The 24,337-nt window shown below is 40.6% G+C and overlaps 1 protein-coding gene across 5 annotated transcripts in view; it reads left to right on the forward strand.

The window, feature by feature from the left end:
* Positions 1-4,460: 4,460 nt before the first annotated feature.
* The window catches only part of LOC309532470 (scavenger receptor cysteine-rich domain-containing protein DMBT1-like), a 48,350-nt gene continuing 28,473 nt past the window's right edge, over positions 4,461-24,337 (forward strand). For all 5 annotated transcript variants that reach the window (XM_082222757.1, XM_082222758.1, XM_082222759.1 and 2 more), the window contains exons 1-6: positions 4,461-4,544; positions 11,811-11,840; positions 12,676-12,823; positions 15,300-15,484; positions 16,570-16,605; positions 23,968-23,997. In XM_082222757.1, coding sequence (XP_082078883.1) covers positions 4,499-4,544; positions 11,811-11,840; positions 12,676-12,823; positions 15,300-15,484; positions 16,570-16,605; positions 23,968-23,997 — 475 coding nt within the window. In that variant the 5' untranslated portion in view covers positions 4,461-4,498. The remainder of the gene's footprint in view (positions 4,545-11,810; positions 11,841-12,675; positions 12,824-15,299; positions 15,485-16,569; positions 16,606-23,967; positions 23,998-24,337) is intronic.

Raw genomic sequence — 24,337 nt, forward strand, 5'->3', positions numbered from 1 at the left:
CACCTTTCTAACCACTCAGAAAACTTAATGAGAAATGGTTGAACAATTCGTTCCATGGGAAACACACCATTAGACTTTTGTCACTCCTACCAGATCCAGGGTTCTGGTCCAGTAATACCTCAAGAGAACCCACGGGATAGTCCTTTTCACAGAACCCTGGCATGAAACTGGCTATTCCTCTGAAAAGTTTGACAGTATATTTGTAAACTGTGGACTTGTACTTTAGATTACGAAGATCATGTACTTTATAAACAAATGTTAGAAAAATAGTTCTGCTTACTATATGTTTACCATTTGGGAAACAGACCTGCCACATGTCAGACCTAGCTCCTGTCAAGGGGTGATGCAAAATGGAAGGAGAAGGAAGTACCATATAACTAAGCTTGCTGATTGCTGCTAATTGCTTCCCTGGTGATCTGACTGGTTTCCCAGTGGTTCTCTACTTTGACTAGAGGTTTGTTGTTTGTAAACAGACTGAATTCCTGACACCCACCAGGTTCCAAGTTTAGGATTTGCGGTGAGCTAAAGTCTTGTACATCCTTCTTCCTCAAAGGATTACACAGCTTAAAATATGACCAGTGAAGAACTGACAAGGGGGAACGTTGGGGGGTGGGGGGGTGGGAGAATAATGAACCATTGAAGTATTACGTACTTTAGCTTAAGCCTTTGTATGAGAGATCAAGGGCAGAAGAGGGAAGTCCTAAATATGGTTTGGGAAAGATGCTTATAAGGAAAGAACTAAAAGCTGGGAGTGAAACGGGGCAGCATGAAGCTACTACAGTAGGTAGGGAATTATTTGGTTGGTTTATTTATTATCACCCTGTGGGGATGCCATTAGACATTTCAGCCATAAGGATCAAAATGTCTTAGGCTCTCCCTGGAGAAATATCATTAAAAAATAGTACTTGAGGAATAAAGACCTTCAAGGGGGTACTTTACCAAATCAACCAGTAGATTAGGAAACCTGGAGTGAGTGAGTAAACAAGATATCAATCAGGGGATAAAAGCATGATTAAGGAAAGTCATTGGAGATCTGCTCAAGACAACACATTACAAAAGGTCACAATAAGAAGGAAAGGTTTTCTTTCTTTCTTTCTGTTGAATTTCCAGTTAAAATATGTATGCATGGATTGCTGCAAAAGTAGTATGAAAATGGTAGAATTTTATAATGACCAATGCTAAAAAAACCAAAAAGTGGTTTTTAAAAGTTCATCTGCATCCCATGAGTAGATTTGTGTGTGTACTAGTAAACCATATACCTAAACAACATGTGACTATCTGGATAAATGCAAGGCACAATTTTGGCCCTGTAGTTCTTAACCGAGCAGGAATGTATATAATCCTGCTTCTGCAAATAGATTGCCTTCGTCTAACCATGAAGCCATTTTGCCTGATTAAAGGACGGCTCATTTTATGTGCAGTCCCTTACTATATCAGTCCCTTTTTACCACTCTACAGCAAACTCCTTAAAACATACTAACAGTGATGAAAACCAAACTGAATAACCCATGAATACCAACTTGTTCAGGGTAGTTAAAATAAAAAGGGGATTGTGAGGCGCCCCAAAAGGATTTTCCCAAACTGGGTGAATCAGCAGTAAAATGGCAAATGCAACGCAATGTGAGCAAGTGTACTTTGATGCAAATTGAAGCCAAATGTATTAATTTCACATATGCACTCATAGGGTATGAATTAATGGTGCCTGACCAGCTACAAGCTTGATGAAGGTGTTGGTGTGAGGCAGATTCCATGCTAGGAATCATTAGGGGAAAGGATCATTAGGAATATACAATTCTATGGTACAACCACACTTGGTGTACTGTATACAGTTCTGGTTGTCTTACCTCAAAAAGAATATTGTGGAGCTGTAAAAAGGTTCAGAAAATGGCAACCAAAATGATTCAAGTGGGTGGAGCAATTCCTCTATGAGGAAATAACTTTTGGTGCTTTTTAGTGTCGAGAAGAGGTGAGAAAGCAGGAGTATGATAGAGGTGTGTTTAGTTCTGTGTGGTGTGAATAAATTGGATAGGGAAATATTTTTCTCTGTCTCTGTATAGTAGAGCTTGGGGGTCATCAAACTGAACTGAATGTTGGATGACAAAAAGAACTTCACACAATGCATAGTTAACACAATGCATAGTTATGTGGTACGAGCAACAGCCATTTTGCCTGGGGGCTCCATTCTTGACCCCTGCACACATTGGCAGAACATGCACAAGCCTGCTCTGCCCTGTTATGTCCTGTTCTGCCCCTGTTCTGCCTCTGCCCTGCTCCCACCATGCCACCTTTTCTGGCCACTTCCAGGTTGCAGTGATGTGTGTGTGTGCAGCTGTGCACATGTTGAACACATGTGTTGAACATGTAAAATGGTTGTTGCCTGTATTTGCTCCCACAACAGGCATTAATGGCAAACAAAATGGGAAGGCCTTAAAAGAGGATCAAACCAATTTATGGAGCATAGCTGTCAACTTTTCCCTTTTCTTGTGAGGAATCCTATTCGGAATAAGGGAATTTCCCTTAAAAAAAGGGAAACGTTGACAGGTATGTTATGGAGGACAAGGCTATCAACAGCTACCAGTCATGTTGGCTGTGTTCTATTTCCACTAGGAATTCAAGGTGGTAGTGGGGGAACTGCTGCACTTAAATTCGGCTTGTGGAGTTGGCCTTTGTGAGAACACAGTGCTGGATTAGACAATCCTTTGGCCTGATCCAGCAGGCTCTTTTAAGGCTCTTCCCCCCCCCCTGGAAGGCTGCTTCTAAAACTGTCACAAGACTACCATTCATGAGAATCAGGAATAAAATAGTTGTTAAATTGTTCTTTGTCTGGCCCTCCCCCTCCCTAAACACTCAATAATGGAATTTTCTTGTAAACTCCCCATGTTTAGAAATGTCATGCTTCTTTGCAGAAATTGTTGTTAATAAATATCAGGTAGTTTGGTTTGAGGTTTGCTTGAGTAGTTTCCCATCTCCTTCTTGCCACCTGAATTGGCAAAGCCTTGAAATGTCCTTGACCTGCTTGCAACCCCTATTTTTCTTTACCCACCATCCGATTTTCCATTCTTGGCTGTCTCTGCTGCTTTATCTTTCACAACGCCTGTTTAAATATGTACTATTGTCTTTGTAGTGCTCAGTACTTGGCTCCAGATACATTATCTTCACACCTTACTTGTTCATTCATTTTGATTATTTTTCAGCATTCACCAGTCTTGACTTTCTACTTGCTTGATCAAATACCCAGAGAATATGTGCAAAAATTCAAAGGCATGGCCTTGAAAATAATTAATGTGGCACAAACAAATTTACAAAAAACTATTTATATATATATAAAGTCCCCATGAACGTTCTGGCTTTAAAAAGGAGGCAATCATAAGTAGAAACATCTTCTTGTTGAATCACCCTGCTACAGAGGTTCCCAAGGCCTGGTCCACAGAATTTCAGTGTTCTGCAAACTTTCCCCATGTTATCTGTGGCATGTCTTCAGATTTGTGGTGGAAGGTGGGAGGAGGCATGTCTACTGCATTAAGCATTTATATTTATTTTAATAGAGTTTTAATTGCTTTTTTATTTATTGTATTATCATTCGAATTCTATTGAGCGTGATATATAATAAATAAAACAAGCTATAAAAATGCAATTAACACTCATACAGAATCTAGCACAGCACAGTACGCATGCTACAATAGGGAGAAAAAGAACCACAGGAGTTTTTAAATGGTCCGGCGGGGGGGGGGGGGTGGAACCACTGCACTAGTCAGCGGCAGGAAGAAATCTGAAAAATATGTAATGAGAAAACAAATGGTTCAAGTTATTTTATTCATTTATTAGATTTGTATCTCACTCTTACTCCCAAAGGAGCTCAGGGCAGCAAACAACCAAGTAGCAGAACAACTAAAAATAGAATTATTAAAAAACAACCCAGAACTTCTAAAAGCAATTAACATCATTTTGAAAGCAGCCACATTCTCTCACAGCCAATAACTGATATGAATGACTTCAAGGAACAGAAGCCCAAAGCGCAAGTTCAGCAGCCAGAAGGAGCTGTGTGTTTCTCTAGATCCTGGCTGCATATGGGCACAAATATTTCTTGTGCAACACTCTCCTTAAGAGAATCTTGCCTGCTGACATTCCCCCAAATGAAGTGACAAGTAGGTGCACTTGATGGTATCTAATTCGCACTCATTTCCTTCTGGAAAATAGCCCCCCCTTTTTAAAAAAAGGAAGGAGGAGAATGACAAGCGCTGGGCTTCATACTGAGGATTGTTTACACAACAAGTATAAAAAATTAAAGATAAGGGAAGTGGCATTGATATGCACTCGTATTGTTGGCATGGTTTAACAAACATTGTTTGGCATCGCAAAAGTCCTTCTAGAGAACTTCCTTTTCCCAGGAGCTGACGAAAAAGGGCAGATCAAATTTCAGACCCACCACACTATATATATTCAGGTGTCTTCATCCTGAAGGTTACTACTCCTAATTCTCCTGGAATCTTAGCCCAAGATGGATCAAACTGTGATCTTTTTTTGGGTGCTACTCTCAGCATCAGGTAATGTGGTGTGTGTGTGTGTGTGTGTGTGAGAGAGAGAGAGAGAGAGAGAGAGATCTTTGCTTCACCTTCTTTTCTGTCTTGCATACATAAAGTGGAACAGCAATTTCAATAAATAAATGCTTAAATCAGAATTGAGAAATAAAGGACAAAGTCTGTAGCTCAGTGGTAGGGAAGGCTCCAAGTTCCAACCCTGGTATCGCCATATAGGGTTGGAAAAGTCTCTTGCCTGAAACACTGGAGAGTTTCTGCCAGTCAGTGTAGACAATACTGATGTAGATGGACCAATGAATTTAAGTCCGTATAAGGCAGCTTCATATATTCCTATGAAGAAACGAATGTTGACTGTTTTCATATATGAACTGCTTGAACCTTTTAGAGCATAGTCATAGGTATCAACTTTGCTGTAGAAAATTGACTGTCATTTGCTTTGTTGCGAACTTGGTCTTCAGATTATGGTCTGTGCATCCATCTAGAGTTAGCTACCCTTATGCACACTTCAGGGAAGTAAGTGCCATTGACTTGTTTCTCAGGAAACAGGAACAGACTGCAAATCTTGTCGGGAGCAATGGGATAAGTTTGTCAAAACCAATTTATTCTACTGGTTTCAGTGGGGTGAACTTTGGCTGGATCGGTATGTTAGTGTTCGTTAGAAAATAAATTAAAAACCATTACTCTATTCATTTCACAACCTTGCCTTTGTTTGGGGGAAATTATTGAATGATTTATTACTTTGATTACATTTGGCATTCAATTCAGTGAAGTTAGATTTCAGAGAATAGTTTTGAGATGTAGACTAGGTAGATTGTCTAGGGAACTTTTTCTATCCCTCTCCACTGGAGGCTTGAAAGAAAAACAGTTTTTAGAAAGGTCATTAAGAAGCTAAATCAACATTTTTTTTGTTAGGAATCTTCCCAAACATATTGGGTGGTATTCAACTAAGTTTTACATATAGTAAACACACTAAAATTAATGAACATGACTAAGTTAGGTCCATTGATTTTAAAGGATCTGCTCTGGGCAGAGGTGCCAGCTTCTCCAGACTATTTAGGGGTCCTGTCATGACATCCCAACATCATGCACATGATATCATGCAATGTTCTGATGTCACGCGTGTGGCACTGCATGGCATTCTGATGTTGTGCGACTTTATGATGTCACGTGCATCCCCTCAATTGTCCAGAGAAGTTGGCCCGTCCTTCTCTAAAATAAGATGGGGGAGAAAGCTAAAGTGCTTTGGCCCCAGACGCCGGCACCCCTGGCTCTAGGTAAACACCAGGTGGAGTCCAGAACCTCTGAGCATCAAATTTGTGCTCCTACTTATACTATCTATAGAACACTCAAGCTTGAAAGGCAGTTTTTTTACCTCAATGTAAAATGGATTAGATGTATTTTAGAGTGTAGCAGCTTCTTCAGCATGTGCCCAGTTGAAGTTCATGTTTTTGATGTGGTATGGGATCTCCCCCCCCCCATTGCCCCTAGAAGGTCGCAGCCATAGGTGCTAACTCCCTGGGGCCCTGGATGCCCCAGCACTCACAAAATTCCCCATGAAGGGGCTGGACAACCACAAAATTTGGTGCCCAAGCACCCATGTCCTGGGGCACCCATGGTCCTGGGGCCAAGTTGGCACTCCTGGTCCCAGCAGATGTTGCCACAGGTTTCCTGCATGCACAGATTCAGGGTCTCCCTAATCATGGGCAATAGGATGGAAGATTCACTTCTAAAACAAGTTTAGAAGGATTGTGGAAAGTAAGCCCCTCCCACAATCGATAGAACTGATCATTAATCACATACACTATTCCCAATCCTTAGGGGGGAAGCCTCATATCTTACAGAGCCAAAATGGCATTCCAAAAATGAAAAAGGAGGCTATCAATAGGTTTAGGGGAAACCCAAGATTTGCAATTGTATGGAATTTTTTTTACGGAAGAAAAGTGGACCAAGCATTCCACACAGGGAATGGTGTCCTCAGGGGCCAATAAATATTGACTGTTGGGGGCAGGTAGAGAAAACCAAGGGACAGAGTGGAGCAATTTGATTCAGTTCACATTTAAAGGTGAACCTACCTACCACACACTTTCTGAAACAATACAGAAACTAAAATACAGCCATCCTTCGAGATCTTATTCTGTGGATAAGTAATGTGTACACAAATGCATAGACTAGGATAAAGGGTGCCTAAACATGCATATGTAAGTGAAAATAACAGATGAAATGCATTATACTAGGGGAAACAGCTTTGAAAAAAAATGTGTAAAGGTAAAGGGACCCCTGACCATTAGGTCCAGTCGTGACCAACTCTGAGGTTGCAGTGCTCATCCCGCTTTATTGGCTGAGGAAGCCGGTGTACAGCTTCCAGGTCATGTGGCCAGCATGACTAAGCCGCTTCTGGCGAACCAGAGCAGCGCATGGAAACGCCGTTTACCTTCCCGCCGGAGCGGTACCTATTTATCTACTTGCACTTTGACGTGCTTTCGAACTGCTAGGTTGGCAGGAGCAGGGACCGAGCTATGGGAGCTCACCCCGTCGCGGGGATTCGAACTGCCAACCTTCTGATCGGCAAGTCCTAGGCTCTGAGGTTTAACCCACAGCACCACCGGTGTACCAAGGGGCAAATATGCATTCCACATGTGTATATTAGGAGAAATTTGCACTAAAATGCTGGTAAATTTTATGAGGACTTTAAAAATTACAAACTGGATTGGAAATGTGAAAAACTGAAAGGATTGGAAACATGAGGAATGGGGAGAAACCAAGATGCACATATTTCCCCATTCCTAGGTAGGGAGAACTGAATTAGAGTAGGGAATCTTGAACTGAAGCCACTGCACACGCCAACATTTTTGTTGTAGGTCTCACTTATTTAAAACTCATTTTTAAGTAGTTGTTCCACTCCAGCTGGTTTGGAGTATAAATTCCTTGGCTCAATAATGTTTTGCATAGTGACTAGCTGTGCTGAAATATATTTAGATGCGAGTTGCAACTATTGTTTTGTAGGCTCTCCTGGGCATCAGTCTTAAACAAGAACCACTGTGTGCCAGATCCTGCCACCCACACAAAGGGGAAAAGTTCGGAAGCCAGGAGGGAAGGTGTGGCTGGGCATGGGAAGAGAAGGTTGGCAAGGGTTGGTCAGTGCCAGAAATTTCCTCTCTCTCCCTGCCAGAAACAGCGTAGGTTGTTGCGTGACCATGACGTCTGTGGTGTGTGATGGTGTACTCAAACTGGTTTAGAGAGGAGGAATTCAATGACTTGGAATGCTTCTCCTTTCCTACACATCACTCTTTCCTGCGTTTTCTTGTGCATTACCCATGTCATCACCCCCAGCATGGGTTGCATCCAATTTGAAAAACTTCCATTTTTAAAAATGAACCAACCACAACTTACACATTTTATTAATTAACTAATTGGAAATGCATCATTCTTTAATATTAAGTGTCCAAGGTACTATGCTGTGTAACATTTTTGCTTGAATTGTATTTTACTTGAATCTGCCTTAAATAACTCTAGTTACTGAGTGTTGCTGTTACATTCAGGTCCTGTTGCAGGCTTCCCACAGTCAGAACAGGATACTGGACTAGCAGCTACATCTAGTTTCTGACTTCTGTAGTTAAAGAGGTTGTCATAACTGTATTTGCATGGAAGCAAATATCTATGTCAATGCAAAGAAATCCCCCCCCCATTTGCCCAAATATTTCCTATTATGGAGAATATCCATTCCATGCAGCTCAGCTATTTATAACTGAGAAGGCACCAAGGGACTCTCCACCACCCCAGTTGGTTGCATTCCATAAGCATTACTTTTGAATTCTTGAAAACCCTTGAGAGGTTTCTCTGAGCATTCAGCCATAATTCTCAAGAGCAGTCTTCTTCAACTTGGTGCCTTCCAGATGTCATTAGCCTATAACTCCCATCCCAAACAACATGAATGGGGCTGATGGGAGTAGGCTTCCAAAAACATCCAAAGAGCACCAGGCTGGTGAAGGCTTCTCCAAAGGGTTCAATGATGGAGGCTTGAAGATCAGCCCACCACCATTCACAGTGGGAAGAGATGCTCAGAACATCATTTCCTCCTGAAGCAGAAATCTATTGGGTCTTAGCCTTTTCAAGAGCACGCTGCCCTCTCCTACCTACTCCCTGTCCTCAAGGTGAAGTATTTTTGTGTGTGTGTTGGGGAAGAGGGAAGAGGCAACAGGCTGTGAACATCAGCATGGATGTAAGAAAAATCGAGGTGGAGGAACCAGTCCACTTCAGTCCTGATCACTGTAATTCCACAGACCTAGGTGTGCAAATAGAGCACTGAAAGCATAAGCTGTGGGTCAGTTAAAGCACAACAGTTGAGGTCCAATTCCTTCTTCTGCACTCATTCCCCAGGTTTGAACACCCAATCCCAGACATCAGACCCAGATCTGGTAATGTCTGGGTGAAAAAAACACATATGGGACATCTCTTAATTTAATATCTATAATATCTATATTCACACACACACGAGAGAGACAGAGAGACCACTTTATCGTGGTCCTTAGACCCAAAATACACAGTACAACAATAGTACATATTAACAGTTATTAAGGTGTAAGATCAGCCTTGCTGGCCAACAGAGGAGCTTTAGCTGGTACATACTGATTTCTTATTTTTATTGCCTTTAAGAAGTGTAACAGTATCAAACTTATCCTCAAGGAGAACCTTAACATGAAATGGGTCAGTATTTCTAGGTTGTTCCGATAGTATTGGATTGATTAGATGCTGTCGAACCTGTTTATACAAACTACAGTTTATTAAAATATGTTCCATATATTCAACATCCTGGGAACATGGGCACAGCCTATCTCGGTATGGGGCACCAGCCAATATTCCCCTCAGCACTTCAGATGGGAAAACATTTAATCTGACTTTAGAAAACAGATGGTGATAGTTAGATACAGTCAAATTCTTAAGATAGGGAGATAACAAAAAAACCCTGTAGGTATTGGAATCCTGACACAGATGGGCCACAGGTCACATGTGAGCAAGATTGGAAATCACTAAAGGTGATATCCCATAAGTTCTGTTTCACAGTTTTGAGGGCAGTATCATACCCCAGGTGGGTAAGAAAAAGGTTGAAAGACCTATCAAAGAGGCCTTACATGCCATGGTTTTTGACCAGGAGCCATTGTACTCCTCATTTATCAAATAAAGGAGTAGCCCATTCCCAAAGCCATACATGCAGATTCTTAGCCAATATTTCAAAGCACTCCACCAGTGGGTAGGGAGAGAGAGGAATTACATGCTGCCAGGCTACAAACATTGTAAAAATTAGTTTCATAGCAAGGCTCAATACACTCATTGTTCTTCCCCCTGGATATTATTTACACATTTCCCAACTATTGCAGAAATAGCCTTTCATTGCTAATCATTATTTTTCATTATACTTTCCCACAGTCATACAGAAGAAGCTTAGCTGTCTTTAATAACCTTTAAATGTATTTATATAAAACAATAAACTCCTCTATAAACCTTAACCTTTTTTAAGCTCAGCAGTAGTAGCTTTAGTAAATTCACTTATTAAATTTTTCTATTTTGGTGTTCTTTAGCTTGTAGGACAAGTCTCCCCTTGTCCTACCTGGAGATACTGGGAATTGAACCTGGGAACCTGCGTGGAAAGCAGATGCTCTGGCACCACGCTGTAGCTTAGCTGAGAAGGAATGGAGCTAGGGTTCTCATTGCCTTAAGGGGTGCCAGGGGTGTAGGTGTGGATCACAGGTGTGGTCTACCTGAGATGATGATTGCATTGCTATGCCACTGGGATGCTGAGCAACAGTCATAGTCATGTTTGCACATAGTCAAGACCCATGTTTATCCAAAGCCTGTGTCCCGTGTGTTCCTCTTTGACCTCTATGAAGGATACTCCCAACGGCAGGTGCAAAAGATTTGCTGTGGTGCAATTACTGTCTTCTGCAAATTACGCCTTCTACAGAGGTTTCGCTGGGGTTCTATAGAAGCATTTTGAGATTATACTAGACCACTTCAGAACAAAAGGATTATGAAAAGGAGCTACTCTGTGTGTGGCTAAGTGGCAGTAATCCTAAATTAAATGCTATCAGATTTCCAGAAGCCAGTAAGGTTATAAAGATGATCAGAAGAATGATTCATGTTGTTTGAATTTAAGTACTAACATTCATTTCCTTAATACTAGTCAAACATTGTGAAATGCTGCTCTTAAAACAGAACTGAGTTTTGTTGAATAACGTCCCATTTCAAGAGTCTAAAAAGTAATTGTTCAAACTCCGTTCTTTGACACCCCCCCCCCCCAGTTTGCAGTTTATACAGTAACATAGAAATTTGCTCTGGCTGTGAGAGAAATCCTTTCCCAGCCCCAGTAGCGTAGCTCGGGAGGGGGGCGGCAGGGAGGGTGGTCCACACTGGGTGGCAGGCTTACCCAAAGGGTGTCCCGGGTGTCGCACAGCCTGCAGAGTGCCCCAGCCACCACCTCCTGCTTGGCTGTGGATGGCCTGCAAAATCAGCATGGCCTGGAGCTCAGCTTATTTGCCCCACCCCATGGGCAGCTTGCCCTGCCCCTGCGGGCAGTGCATGCACCAACCCCGGGCACCCAAGCAGCTTGCTACACCACTGCCCAGCCCTGTCAACTAGTGGCTAACCTGTGTCTACAGCAATGTCAACCAGCAATCAAGGAAGGAGGGGGAGGGATACAAGTTGGCAATGGTTCTTCTTTACTACTGCCAGCCACAACAGTGCTGTGCTGTGGCCTAATCCTGGAATTACAATCCAGGAGTATACTAGAAAGAGCAGGTTCTCCCTCATGTATGTCACTCTGGCCCTGCCTCCAGAAGTGAGCTAGTGTTGCAGATTGGCCTCCAATGTACAACTTCCAACTTGTACAGCTACTGCTCTGAGCTCAGATGAAATGGAACTTTTAGCATACAGTGCTCTTATTCATTTGGGGTTTATTTTTGTTTGTAAGAACACAACTTGATTGCATTTAAGATTGAAGCCCCACATATGAGACTCCTAAGATTTGTAACTGCATTCCACTATAATGGTTGCAGAAATTGGATTTGCTAGAGAAGTGTCCTTGTTCTTCTTCTTGCTAGCAAAAGTGGCATATTTTTATTCGTTGTGAGCGTGGCATTCAATGAAGCCATTTTTTTTCTTGATGAAGAACATTTCCTGCTACATATTAAACCACATCAATTCAATGAACAATTTTGAAATTGTATTCTTGCAATGTTTTCTTGATTCTCTTTCCTCTCTCCCTTTTCTTTTAAATAGGAGTGAAATCTGCCACAACAGTAGCTAAAGGTAAGCAGCATCTCTTCTGCTACATAATATAATGTTGAATTCCAGTTCCCGGCATGCTGATAATATAGTATCGCTTTCTCATGCAGAAATTTGCTAGTGGGTAGCCTGCAAACTCCTTCAGATGCTGTTGGAGGAGCCTAATTGCTGGGGCTGTGCAGGCCCCTCAATGCAATCTAGGGCCCTATCTGGCACACTGGAGCAACCCAATCTGACCCAAGCTGATCTGGGTCCAACCCAGCCTGACCCAGTATCTTGTGAATTGCCCTGTGATCTTTGGATGAAGGGCGGTATACAAATTTAAGAAATAATAATAAATAACAATAAGCTTGAAATCTTTTTTTTTGGGGGGGAACAGTTCTAACTCAAGTTAAATATTTAGCCAGAAGGGGAGAAGGAGAAACTGCCCCCCCCAACAGCATATTTTATTAGGGTACTAAATCAAACACATCAGATTTCCCCCCCAAAATACCCATAGCAAAGCATTCTGGCTTCTTGTTCTTATAAGAATGCCTACTATGAGCTGAACCTATCTATAGGCCTGTGCTGCAAAGAAAAGCTGGATTCACTGGGCTCATAGTAGATCTAGTATTTATTCTTCTGCCAATGGCAGCTCTCTGCTTAATGGTGCAAAGATCACCTGGCTTCATGACACACAACAGATGTGATGCTGAAGATGGCTGAAGAAAACAGAAGGACCACATGGAATTCAGTCCTTGTGATTCTGTCCTCTGGATCTTGGTGAAGCTGGAAAGTTGTTACTGGGATCTGCTTTTGGAGGGGTGGGGGGAAGCAGTGCTTTGACGCAATACTCAGTGTTTATTTTTGTATTTGTTAGGCAGCTACAGTTGTGGCAAGACTTTCACAGATCCATCAAGGTCATTTTCTCCCCCATATTACAATGGTGGTGGAGACGTCGTAGAGTGTCTCTGGACAATTGTTTCATATTATAAGATTCCTATAGTGCTACGCCTTGATTATTTCAGGTAAGTCCTCCGTTGCTGAAAGCAAGTGTTTTGTACTGTCAGCATCTCGCTTGTACTTTGGCAATAGGTACCACTGAAGAGGAAATTATTTCGTCATGCTTCCTTTCCTCCTTAATCTTTTTCTTCACTTTCTGCTTCTCTTTTTCCACACTTACCCCTTTTCATGTTCTCCTGGTTCTTTCATCTTTTCTTTTTCTTTATATGTTTGCTTGTTTTGAATAACTAGAGCAAAAGGATGCAGAATTGATATAATACATAAAGTGATTGATTTGACATTTTTTTAAAAAATACCTTGTATAAGTCATGGTCAAAGGCCTGGAAACGATGCCTTATGAGGAACGGCTAAGGGAGCTGGGCATGTTTAGCCTGGAGAAGAGGAGGTTAAGGGGTGATATGATAGCCATGTTCAAATATATAAAAGGATGTCATATAGAGGAGGGAGAAAGGTTGTTTTCTGCTGCTCCAGAGAAGCGGACACGGAGCAATGGATCCAAACTACAAGAAAGAAGATTCCACCTAAACATTAGGAAGAACTTCCTTACAGTAAGAGCTGTTCGACAGTGGAATTTGCTGCCAAGGAGTGTGGTGGAGTCTCCTCCTTTGGAGGTCTTTAAGCAGAGGCTTAACAACCATATGTCAGGAGTGCTCTGATGGTGTTTCCTGCTTGGCAGGGGGTTGGACTCGATGGCCCTTGTGGTCTCTTCCAACTCTATGATTCTATGATTCTATGTATAAGGGCTTTTCACCTGAGCAGCTTGTTGATGGATCAGGTTCATCTGCAAGGTGTGAGGGAGCTGACACCACCACCCTGTTGTGGGTTACAGGTGTGCCAGTTTAATTTGTTTTTCAAAAAATTTCCATCATTACTGAAATCACAAAGGAATAAAAGCATGCATATCCTTAAAGCATATATGTGAAAGAGAAAGAAAGAAAGAAAGAAAGAAAGAAAGAAAGAACAAACATTTTCCAGTTTCAGAGTCCATTCCAGTTGTTCTATTATTTGCAAAGTTAGTAAAAAATGGCTGGCAATTCCATAAGTGCCAGGGAATCTGGGTCAACTATGGCCTGCATATCTCACTTGGGCTGTTGAAGCTTCTGAGTCTTCATTTGCAAATTTAATAAAACCAAAGCAAGCTGAATGCAATGCGCCAGATGTTGATTGCCTTGGGAAAGGGTGAGAAATGGAAGTCTTTAAGGTGACCATGCCCTGTGGGCTCATGCATATTATATACTAAATAAATAAATGAAGTTTCCAAAATTCCCTACAAAACAGCATAGCTGTCAAGTGTCCCTTATTTGAAGGGACAGTCCCTTATTCCAGCGCCATGTCCCGCTGCTGTCCCTTATTGATGGATGTCCCTTAAATGATGTCCCTGAAATGATGTCCCTTAAATTTCAAAGGAAGCAGCTCCTCTCCCTCCCTCCCTGCTGGCCAGGGAGGAGGGAGGCTCCAACTGTGTTGCTTGGCTGTGTTGCTCACCCAATAAGAAGTCTAAGAACGACTGGGGGTGGAGCTTGCATGCCTTGTGTGTGGCTAGTTAATGCAAGCTGAGGGTTTTTTTGTATCGTTCCAATTTTAGTATATGTGCTGCCGAAGCTGAGGGGTTTTTTGAATGCTGGACGCCATTTTGTTGCATGTGCTGCTGCAAACTTTGCAGTGCAAAGCAAGGCCAGGGAGCCATCTTAGGTTGAGGCTGCAGAGGCCTTGTGGTGCATGTGATTCAGATTCTATTCAGTTGAACCTCTGGTTACAAAGTTGGTTGGACGTTAGAGCATGAGTTTGACCAGACTGCAGGAGGACAGGAAGACTGGAGTGCCTGGAACAGGTGAGGCTGCAGGTCCCTTATTTTGGCTGTTGGTCCCTTATTTTCAAGGCTGCTGGTCCCTTATTTTCAAATCTGTAAGTTGACAGCTATGCAAAACAGTGCTCATGACTTCTGTGGGAAAATCAATATTATGGCCACACTAGGAAGTCTAGCTGTCCAGAGCCAGCACTCCTGCTAGAGTTCTGCTGCATATATTTAAAGTAGGAGAGGAATGATGTGCTGGCTCCAGGTCTGGCTCCCATTGAGACATTGTGAGATGCATTCCAAAATCTTTCCTCCAGAGCCTATTTCTTACCAACCAATGAGACATTACATTAATCAAAATGCTACAATATTTAGTGCTACAAGGCCTTTATATGTCCTACTTATCTGGGAGCAGGTCTCAGGGAACTCAAGAGTACTTGCTTCCAATTAGCCATGCATAGGATTTTGCTGTTGATGTGTTATGACAAAAAATTAACTGAACGCAAGGGGTCACAAACCACAGGTGGGAGAGGAGACAGAGTTTTTAAAGTTAAGAATGTGAGGAGAAAATGAAATCATCAAAATCATATAAATAATAAAATCATTGTCATCGTCGTCTGATACTTTTGAATGCAGGAATTTCTTTGCCTTGTACAGTATGACTAATGACACTTTTTCCTCCACAGTTTGGACTGTACTCATGAATACATTCAAATCTATGATGGAATGGTAGATCATTCAGCACTACTTGGGCAAATATGCGATGGCCCAAGTCAGGTCTTCGTTTCACGTTCAGGCCTCATGAAAGTTTTACTCCACAGAGAGTCCTATAGTGCAGGCTCTGGCTTTTTTGCCTATTACGATATAACAGGTAACCCTGGAACTCATACATTTACTTTCCATGCAGCCGAATATTTTTGCTTTTCGTATGCAGGAATAGAATTTTGTAGATCGGATTAGAATTTGACATTGTGGGCATTTGCTTCAGGATTCCAATAGAGGGGCTTTAACGCAGTAAACAATAGGGTTGTGCAACAGTTCACTAGATTGGCTTGTATCTGTACTTGTAATATTGGGAAACAATCTACGCCGCTTCAGAGCCACTCTGTCTTGCCAGTTTGACTTCTTGTTCCGAGTCTGAATTAGACCTGTTTTTCCCCTTTGATTATGATGGGGAATTTAAACATGGCTGAACGTTTCCCCCTTTTCCCCAGGAATGGATGACAGAGAAAACAATGCCTCTCCAGAGAGCATGAAGCCTGCCAAATTGCAGGCAGTGCAAGGCCTGGTTTTATCCCTACTACAAAACATATGCAGGTTGGATGGGGAGCTGATCTGTGGTCTTACCCTCCACACATATGTTCAGTGTCACTGTTTTGATTATCTGGAGAATGCCTGACTCATCCACAAACTATTTCTGCTCAACCTTTTCAGTGAAATTTTGCCTTTTTTAGTCTTCTCAGATCCAGAACTATGCTACTTGTAAAAACTGCCCAAACCCCTATTTGTTTCCATGGTTTTTCATTTTGTTTCCTCCAGTCTTCCTTCAAATGTTCATTTTTTCTTCATAGGGAAAACAAAAGTGCTAAATTCGCAAATAATTTTTTATTAAAAAATCAACATTTTCACTGTATATTTTGGAAAGTTGTTTGTTTCACTATCCATTTGGATACTTCTTACAATATTATAATGGTTGTTCTGGACATTAAGGGACAAGTTGGGATACAATTGGATGCCATTTGGAATCAAGATGGTTGCCACACCATGCAAATTTTACATTTCAACCACTCATTTTACAATTGCTCCGATACAAGTTTAAAATATAAATGTGGTTTTGATTTTGAAAGAGCAAATATTTTTAAAATCTAGGTTGAATCTTGACATCTGCAGGATATTATAGCATTAACAATTGCTAGAATGTTGACTGTTTTATAAAATGATGTTTTTTATTTATAGATCTGGCAACCTCACCAGTCCCTGAATTAACAACAGGTAATGAAATCTGCTCACCTTTTTTTTTTAATGCAGGGAATATGAAGGTCCCTGGGCATAACAGTAGGCTTGGCAGAGTAATGGTCATAGGTAGTAGTAAACTAAATTTTACTGAGAGTATATCCATTTAAATTGAGAGTCCTAACTTAGTCATGTTCATTAATTTCAGTGGGTCTACTCTGACCAAAATGTAATTAAATGATACCTCATAAATGGTCTAGCATTTGATAATGTTGAGGTAATGAGGTTTTAGCATGGAAGAGAAAATAAAGACACAAACCAAAAAAGGAACTATTGGAAATTTAACATTAAGTTATTGAGAATCCTGAAATCCAAACAAGGAGAGATAATCTGTTGTAGAAAATATCAGTAAGAGCAAGGGAGAGAGAATTAATTTGAGCTGGAATCAAGAAGAGAAAGAGAATTCAAAAGGTAGGTTTTTTTTCAGACTTAGCTTCGCAAAGCTCTATATTGATTTGTTTTGTAATACTTTGTTCATCTATTTCCCTAAGTTGTGGAACTAACTGAGTACAGAACTGAGATATACCATTCCCATTTTAAATCAATACAGACTTTATTTCGTATTAGGTAAAAAGTCATTGAATATACATTATCTGAGCATCACTTACCTGTCCAAACTTGGGGTGGTAAATGGGAGCATAGATAAAAACAACATACTTTCTTGGCATGCAATTTAAAAACTAAAGGGGGTGAACCTTAATGGAAATGAGTAAGTGAATGAAAGAATGAAAGTTTGTTGGAAACAGATGTATTTATTCTTGCTTTGTTGTTGTTGTAAATATTCTTTCATCATGAGGTGAAATCTAATGTTGAATCAGTGCTTTTTCCTAAAAAAAATGTTTAGGGGTACTCTCATTTTCCTACTCATATTGAAATATCGCCCCTCAATGAGGCCAAACTTAGATTCACAAAAAGTTTAGGGGTATGCGTCCCCCTGCATCCCCCCCCCAGAAAAAAGCACTGTGGGGACTTCCGGTCGGCGCCAGCGTTAATGGCGGTCCTCTTTCCGAGCTCCGGAGGAGGACTGCTCTGCGAGTTCGGGTCTGACCCGCTACGGCAAGCGGGGGACCCCTAAAATCACAGGCGCGGAAGCCTGTGAACAAGGAGATTCGGTGGGCACCAGAAGCGCCCCCCTTACCGCAGAAAGAGCCTTTTTAAAGGCTCTGGAACGACATCGGGGGAGCACGGTGCTGAGAGTCGCTACCCAGCCCGCAGAGTGAAGCCGCGTCGCCATTGACGGAGAGCGCTGATTCCTTCCTGTAAATCTGGACTGAAATTCCCGTGAGTAAGACTGAACGACAATTTTGAACTTCTTTAAATTGAAAATTTGGCTGAAAACGGAGGAGGCAAAAATTAAGGAAGTCTGCCTTCCCCCGACTGCATGACAGCTAAAGCATCGGAATTTAAAAGCTGTATCCACAAGAGACACCTTTTGATTATTTAAATCTGACATTGGACTTAGATCTCTCCTCTTGCTAGCAGAGCAGAGGGGAGGAAAAGGGACATTAAGAACTGCATGACTTATTTAAAAAGAGAAGAAAAGTCTTCCACTGCCTCAATACCCTGAAACGGACTGCTAAATAAGACAATAGGGCACTGAACTGCTTTTAAACTTTTGGGAAAGTTACATAGTTGAAGTTTTGTTTGATACAAAGTCTTTTGACCTTACTGTTACAGTATACAAAAGCAGACTGAAATAGTATCTACTGGAAAAAGTACTGTAACATATATTTATAAGCCTCCTGGAATACTTGCTTTTAACTTTCTTTGTCTCTGTACTTGGGCATTCTGGTTTGCTCCCCCTAGAGGTCCAAAATAACGGCTGTAACAATCTAGGACAGTCGAATTTTCCATTAGGAGATTGTTCCCGTGGGAAACGACCTTGGGACATGAGTGCTCCAGCAGAAGAGATAACCACAAGAGCCAAATCTAAGCAACAACAACTCCAGCAACAGCAACAGCAACAAAAGAAGAGAGGCTCGATCACAGGCATAACCCCTATAGGAACAACAGGACAAGAAAAGGTGACAGCTGCTTCCATGGAGGTAGTGACACAAGCGCTACTTAAGATAAACCAATCCTTGGAGACTTTGACAAAGCAGAGCTCAGAAAACACACAGAAATTAACAGAACTAACAGCAAGATTGGACTTGAATACAGAATCTATAAACAAGCTGGTTCAGGAAAATTCTGCAACACGTAAAATTGCAGAAGAAGCTAGAACCATAGCTGGAGAGACTCAAGAGAACTTAGAACCGATTGCCAAAAAAGTTCATGAACATGATCTGACACTGGCGTTGTGGGAATTACAGAGAAAAGAGAGAAATTTGAAATTAAGATTGATTCCAGAGAACGAAGGAGACAACCTCGTGGAGTTTTTAACACAAGAGTTTGCTGACTTTTGGGAAGACCTGGAGGAGGAGGAATTTAAGATTATAACAGCATTCAGATTGGGCAAAAAACAGAACAGAAAGACTCTGAGGGACTGTTTGATTACCCTTAGATCTAAGGAAGAAAGAGACAAATTACTAAATTTACATTACCAAAAGGCCCTGCAAATTGAAAATTCATCTATACAGATCTTTAAAGATATCCCTAGACAAATTTTAGAATTGAGAACTTTTTATAAGGATCTGGTTTACCTGCTGAAGAAGAACACCATTCCCTTCAGGTGGGAATTCCCACAGGGACTGTCTTTTGACTACAAGGGAAAGAAGGTTAAAATAAAGACAATTCAAGATAAAGAGAAGTTTTTGGAGAGAAACCGAGAGGATCTACAGAAGGGAACGGCGGACCCAATTGCAGAACAAAGGAGAGCACTAGACATTCTGAACCTATCGTTTGGACAGAAGCCACCACCATCAGAGGAAGAGCAACTGCTTGGAGCGGTTGGAGGAACAACAGAAAAATAGCAAGATGGCCCTGCAATTCCTTAGTTGGAATTGTAATGGGCTGAACATGCCTTTGAGGAGACGCCAAGTGTTTCATATTCTGCAGAGAACAATTGGATTTGATATGTCTACAAGAAACTCATGTAACCAGAGCACACAGGAAATTACTCATAAACAAAAGATTAGGACAAGAATTTATCTCATCGGATAAAGTCAAGAAAAGAGGAGTTGTGATTTATGTAAAAGAGAAGTGGGCCCCAAAAATGATCTTTAAAGATGAACAAGGAAGATATCTGGCAGTTGAGATACAAGTACAAGGAGAAAAATTTTTAATAGTTGGAATTTATGCACCAAATGATGGCAAGGCGGACTTCTTTAAGAAACTTCATGAAACTCTGATGGACTATTTGGATTACAATATGATAATCATGGGAGACATGAATGGTGTGGTTTCTACAAATATGGACAAGGCACAAAGACTGACGATCTCCAAGGAAGGGAGACTTCCGAAGACCTTCTTTGAAATGACTGAAAACATGGACTTAATAGATATATGGAGAACAAGGAACCTCTTGAGAGAGAGGGAACTTTTTTCTCCCAGGCAATGATGACCTGGACCAGAATTGACCAAATTTGGATCACTAGTGGGATGGCTCCAAAGATTAAGAAGGTAGAAATCTGCCCAAAAACCTGCTCCGACCATAACACCATGAAGATGGAAATGAAACTTACAACAACTGGTCAATTTAGATGGAGGATGAATGACACCCTGTTTCGAGATAAGGAGATCCACATGAAGGCCCAAAAAACTTTAAAGGACTATTTTGAAATAAATCTAAAGGCCGATGTGGAAAAAAGAGTGAACTGGGACGCAAGTAAAGCTGTGATGAGAGGATTTTTGATTCAACAAAATTCAATAAAGAAGAGAAAGCAGAATGAGAAAAAGGAAAAGATTCTGGAAAAGATAAAGGAAGGAGAGAAAAAACTAAGATCAAAACCAAAGTCCCAGGAGATCTTAAGAGAGATTAAGTTATATCAAACACAATATATGGAATTGATGAATCAAGAGATTGAATGGAAGATAAAGCAAATGAAACAAAAGACATTTGAATCGGCAGATAAATGTGGCAAACTTCTGGCATGGCAATTGAAGAAAAGGCAGAAACTAAATACAGTTACAAGTCTAGAAGTGGATGGAAAGAATATAACTAAACCTAATGAGATTAGAAATTGCTTTCTGAGCTATTTTAAAAAACTTTATTCTCAAGGACTACAAAATGAAGAAGACACAGATAAATTCCTTAACAAATATGGATTACAAAAAATCTCTCATCAAAGCAAGGTGGATTTAAATCAGAAAATAACAGAACAAGAGATAGAGGGTGCCATCCAAAATATGCAACTGGGCAAATCTCCAGGACCAGATGGACTGACTTCCAGATATTATAAAGCTTTGAAGGAGTGGTTGGTTCAACCGTTAAAGGAAGTCTGTAACGAGATTTTAGAAGGAAAAAAGGCACCTGAATCGTGGAAAGAAGCGTATATTTCACTCATACCAAAGACAGAGACTGAAAAGACTCAACTTAAGAACTACCGCCCAATATCATTACTCAATGTGGATTACAAAATCTTTGCAGACATTTTAGCAAAAAGATTTAAAAGAGTGCTGATGGAGAAGATTCATAAGGACCAAGCAGGCTTTCTTCCAAAAAGGCACCTATCAGAAAATGTAAGGAATATAATAGACATTTTGGAAAAGTTAGAGGTGAACATAAACACTAAAGCAGTGCTGATCTTCGTAGATGCGGAGAAAGCCTTTGACAATATTTCTTGGAGTTTTTTGAAAAAGAATCTTCATGGGATGGGGGTAGGCCAAGGATTTGAAAACGGTATGGGTGCGGTATATTCTGAACAAAAAGCCAAACTGATTGTAAATAATGTCTTACCTGAGGAACTTAAGATAGAAAAAGGAACACGACAGGGGTGCCCAATTTCCCCATTGCTTTTTATTTCGGTTCTGGAGGTGTTGCTGAATATGATCAGAAATGACCAGCAGGTTAAAGGTGTACAGGTCGGAGCTAAACATTATAAGTTAAGGGCATTTGCAGATGACCTAGTATTGACTTTACAAGAGCCAAACACTAGTACGAAAAGGGTGTTAGAGATAATTCAACAATTTGGCCAGGTAGCCGGATTTAAACTGAATAAACAAAAAACTAAAGTCTTAGGAAAAAACTTAACAGATATGGAGAAGGAGAAATTTCAAGAAGAGACAGGTTTGACAGTGGTCAAGAAGGTGAAATACCTAGGGGTTTATTTGACATCTAAAAATTTGAACTTGTTTAAGGACAACTATGAAAAATGTTGGTTAGAAATTAAAAAAGATCTAGAAATATGGAAATTGTCAATGTTAGGCCGAATTGCAGTTATCAAGATGAATGTATTGACTAGAATGTTATTTTTGTTTCAAACTTTGCAGGTTCTTGACAAGATGGACTGTTTCAAGAGGTGGCAGAAAGACATTGCGAAATTTGTCTGGCAGGGCAAAAAGCCCAGAATAAAATTTAAAATACTTACAGATGCAAAAGAAAGAGGGGGATTTGCCCTGCCGGACTTAAAACTGTATTATGAAGCAGCAGCGTTTTGCTGGCTGAAAGAGTGGATGCTCCTCGAGAATACAGATATCTTGGACTTAGAAGGTTTTAATAATACATTTGGTTGGCATGCATATTTATGGTATGACAAAATCAAAGTGCATAGTGCCTTCAAAAATCACATTGTCAGAAAAGCGTTGTTTAATGTTTGGACAAGATATAAAGATTTGTTGGAAAACAAAACCCCTAGATGGTTGTCACCCTTGGAGGCTAAGGCATTGAAGAAACTCAATATGGAGGTCGGATGGCCAAAGTATTGGGAGATATTGGAACAAGATGGAGATAAAATGAAATTACAGAGCTATGAGAAAATGAAACCCAAAGTACGAGATTGGCTCCATTATTATCAAATAATGGAGGTCTATAAACAAGACAGGAAAATTGGCTTCCAGGTGGAAAAATCAAAATTAGAGACTGAACTGTTAGAACCCAATACTAAGAATTTGTCAAGAATGTATAATTTGCTGTTGAAATGGAATACACAAGATGAAACGGTTAAATCAGCCATGATTAAGTGGGCACAGGACATTGGTCATAACATTATGTTTGCTGACTGGGAAAGGTTGTGGAACACCGGTATTAAATTTACGGCATGTAATGCCTTAAAAGAAAATATTATGAAAATGATTTATAGGTGGTACATGACCCCAGTCAAGCTTGCAAAAATTTACCACTTGCCTGACAACAAATGTTGGAAATGTAAAGAAACTGAAGGTACTTTTTACCACCTTTGGTGGACATGCCCGAAGATTAAGGCTTTCTGGGAAATGATATATAATGAAATGAAAAAGGTACTTAAATGTACTTTCCCTAAGAAACCAGAGGCCTTTCTCTTGGGCATTGTCGGCCAATTGGTGTCAAAGAAGGATAGAACTTTCTTTATGTATGCAACAACAGCAGCAAGAATACTTATCGCAAAGTATTGGAAGACACAAGATCTACCCACCTTGGAAGAATGGCAGATGAAAGTGATAGACTATATGACATTGGCAGAGATGACTGGCAGAATCCGTGATCAGGGAAAAGAGACGGCGGAAGAAGAATGGAAGAAATTTAAAATTTACCTCAAGGACTACTATAAACTTGATGAATGTTAGAATGTCGAGGTTTTGAGAAAGAAAGGGTTATAGCGACATAAGATTAGATTAAAGGAGAGATTAAGAGGACAGAGGTTTGACAGAAACAACTAGAAGTTGCTAAAAACTTTGGACATTGGAATGCAGAAAGCGGAGGTATGGGGGAGTCTGAGAAAAGAGGTTTATGGAAAAAATGTTATGAAACTATACATGTTGTATGTCTTTTTATATGTTTGTTTGTTTTAAAAAACTTTGTAAAACTAATAAAAAATTTATTAAAAAGAAAAAGAAAAAAGCACTGTGTTTAATCATATTCAGGGTAGGTTCATTTATTTCAGTGGAACTACTCTGAATATGACTAACGTTGGATATCACCTTCTGATGAGAAGATGAGAGTAAACAGGAACAAAATTAGGACAAAACTTGAAAAATTGTGATATCCTGGTTTATTTTAGTATGTGTAGAGCCAAAACACTGGATCCCAAGGGCCGCACATCCTCTGTTTCATATAAGGATATTTACAATTTTCTTCAGAACAGCAGCTAACCTTGGTCAAGAGTCCTCCTATGTTTCTCTTCAGTGTTTTAAGGTTATTAGAGTCTAAACACTCTTACGTCTGTTGCTTGTCCATTTATGACAACATACTGGGGTGGTAAAATGCTTGTTATTCAACTAAATATTGATCAAGGTTGCTTTTCGTATCAAATTCTTCTCTCACAGCTCCAGGGTTGACAACCAAACCCGTGTATAGTAAGTTTCCAATCTAAATCTTTATTGTTATACTTTGTCCAAAAAGGGTATGAATTAGAGAGAAGCAAGTCTTCAATTGAATAATCAGACATTCAGTTGAAATAGAAAACATACTTGTTATGGTGTAAGAACACTGCAATCTCTGTTAACTGAAGGGCTTTACAGGCATTTGGACTTATGTCTCTTCTTCAAGGGAGGACAGAGGCAGCAGGGGTGATTTGAGAATAGCCCTCCCCTCAGGCTGTAGCAGGAGCAATGCAAAACAGGGCACCTCAGTCCCAATCTCTCTAGGCCAGCGATGGGACGCCTTTGGATCTTCACTTAAAAGTCCTTGACTTAC

Source organism: Podarcis vaucheri (genome assembly GCF_965113315.1).
Source record: "Podarcis vaucheri genome assembly, chromosome: 5".
NCBI lineage: Eukaryota > Metazoa > Chordata > Lepidosauria > Squamata > Lacertidae > Podarcis > Podarcis vaucheri.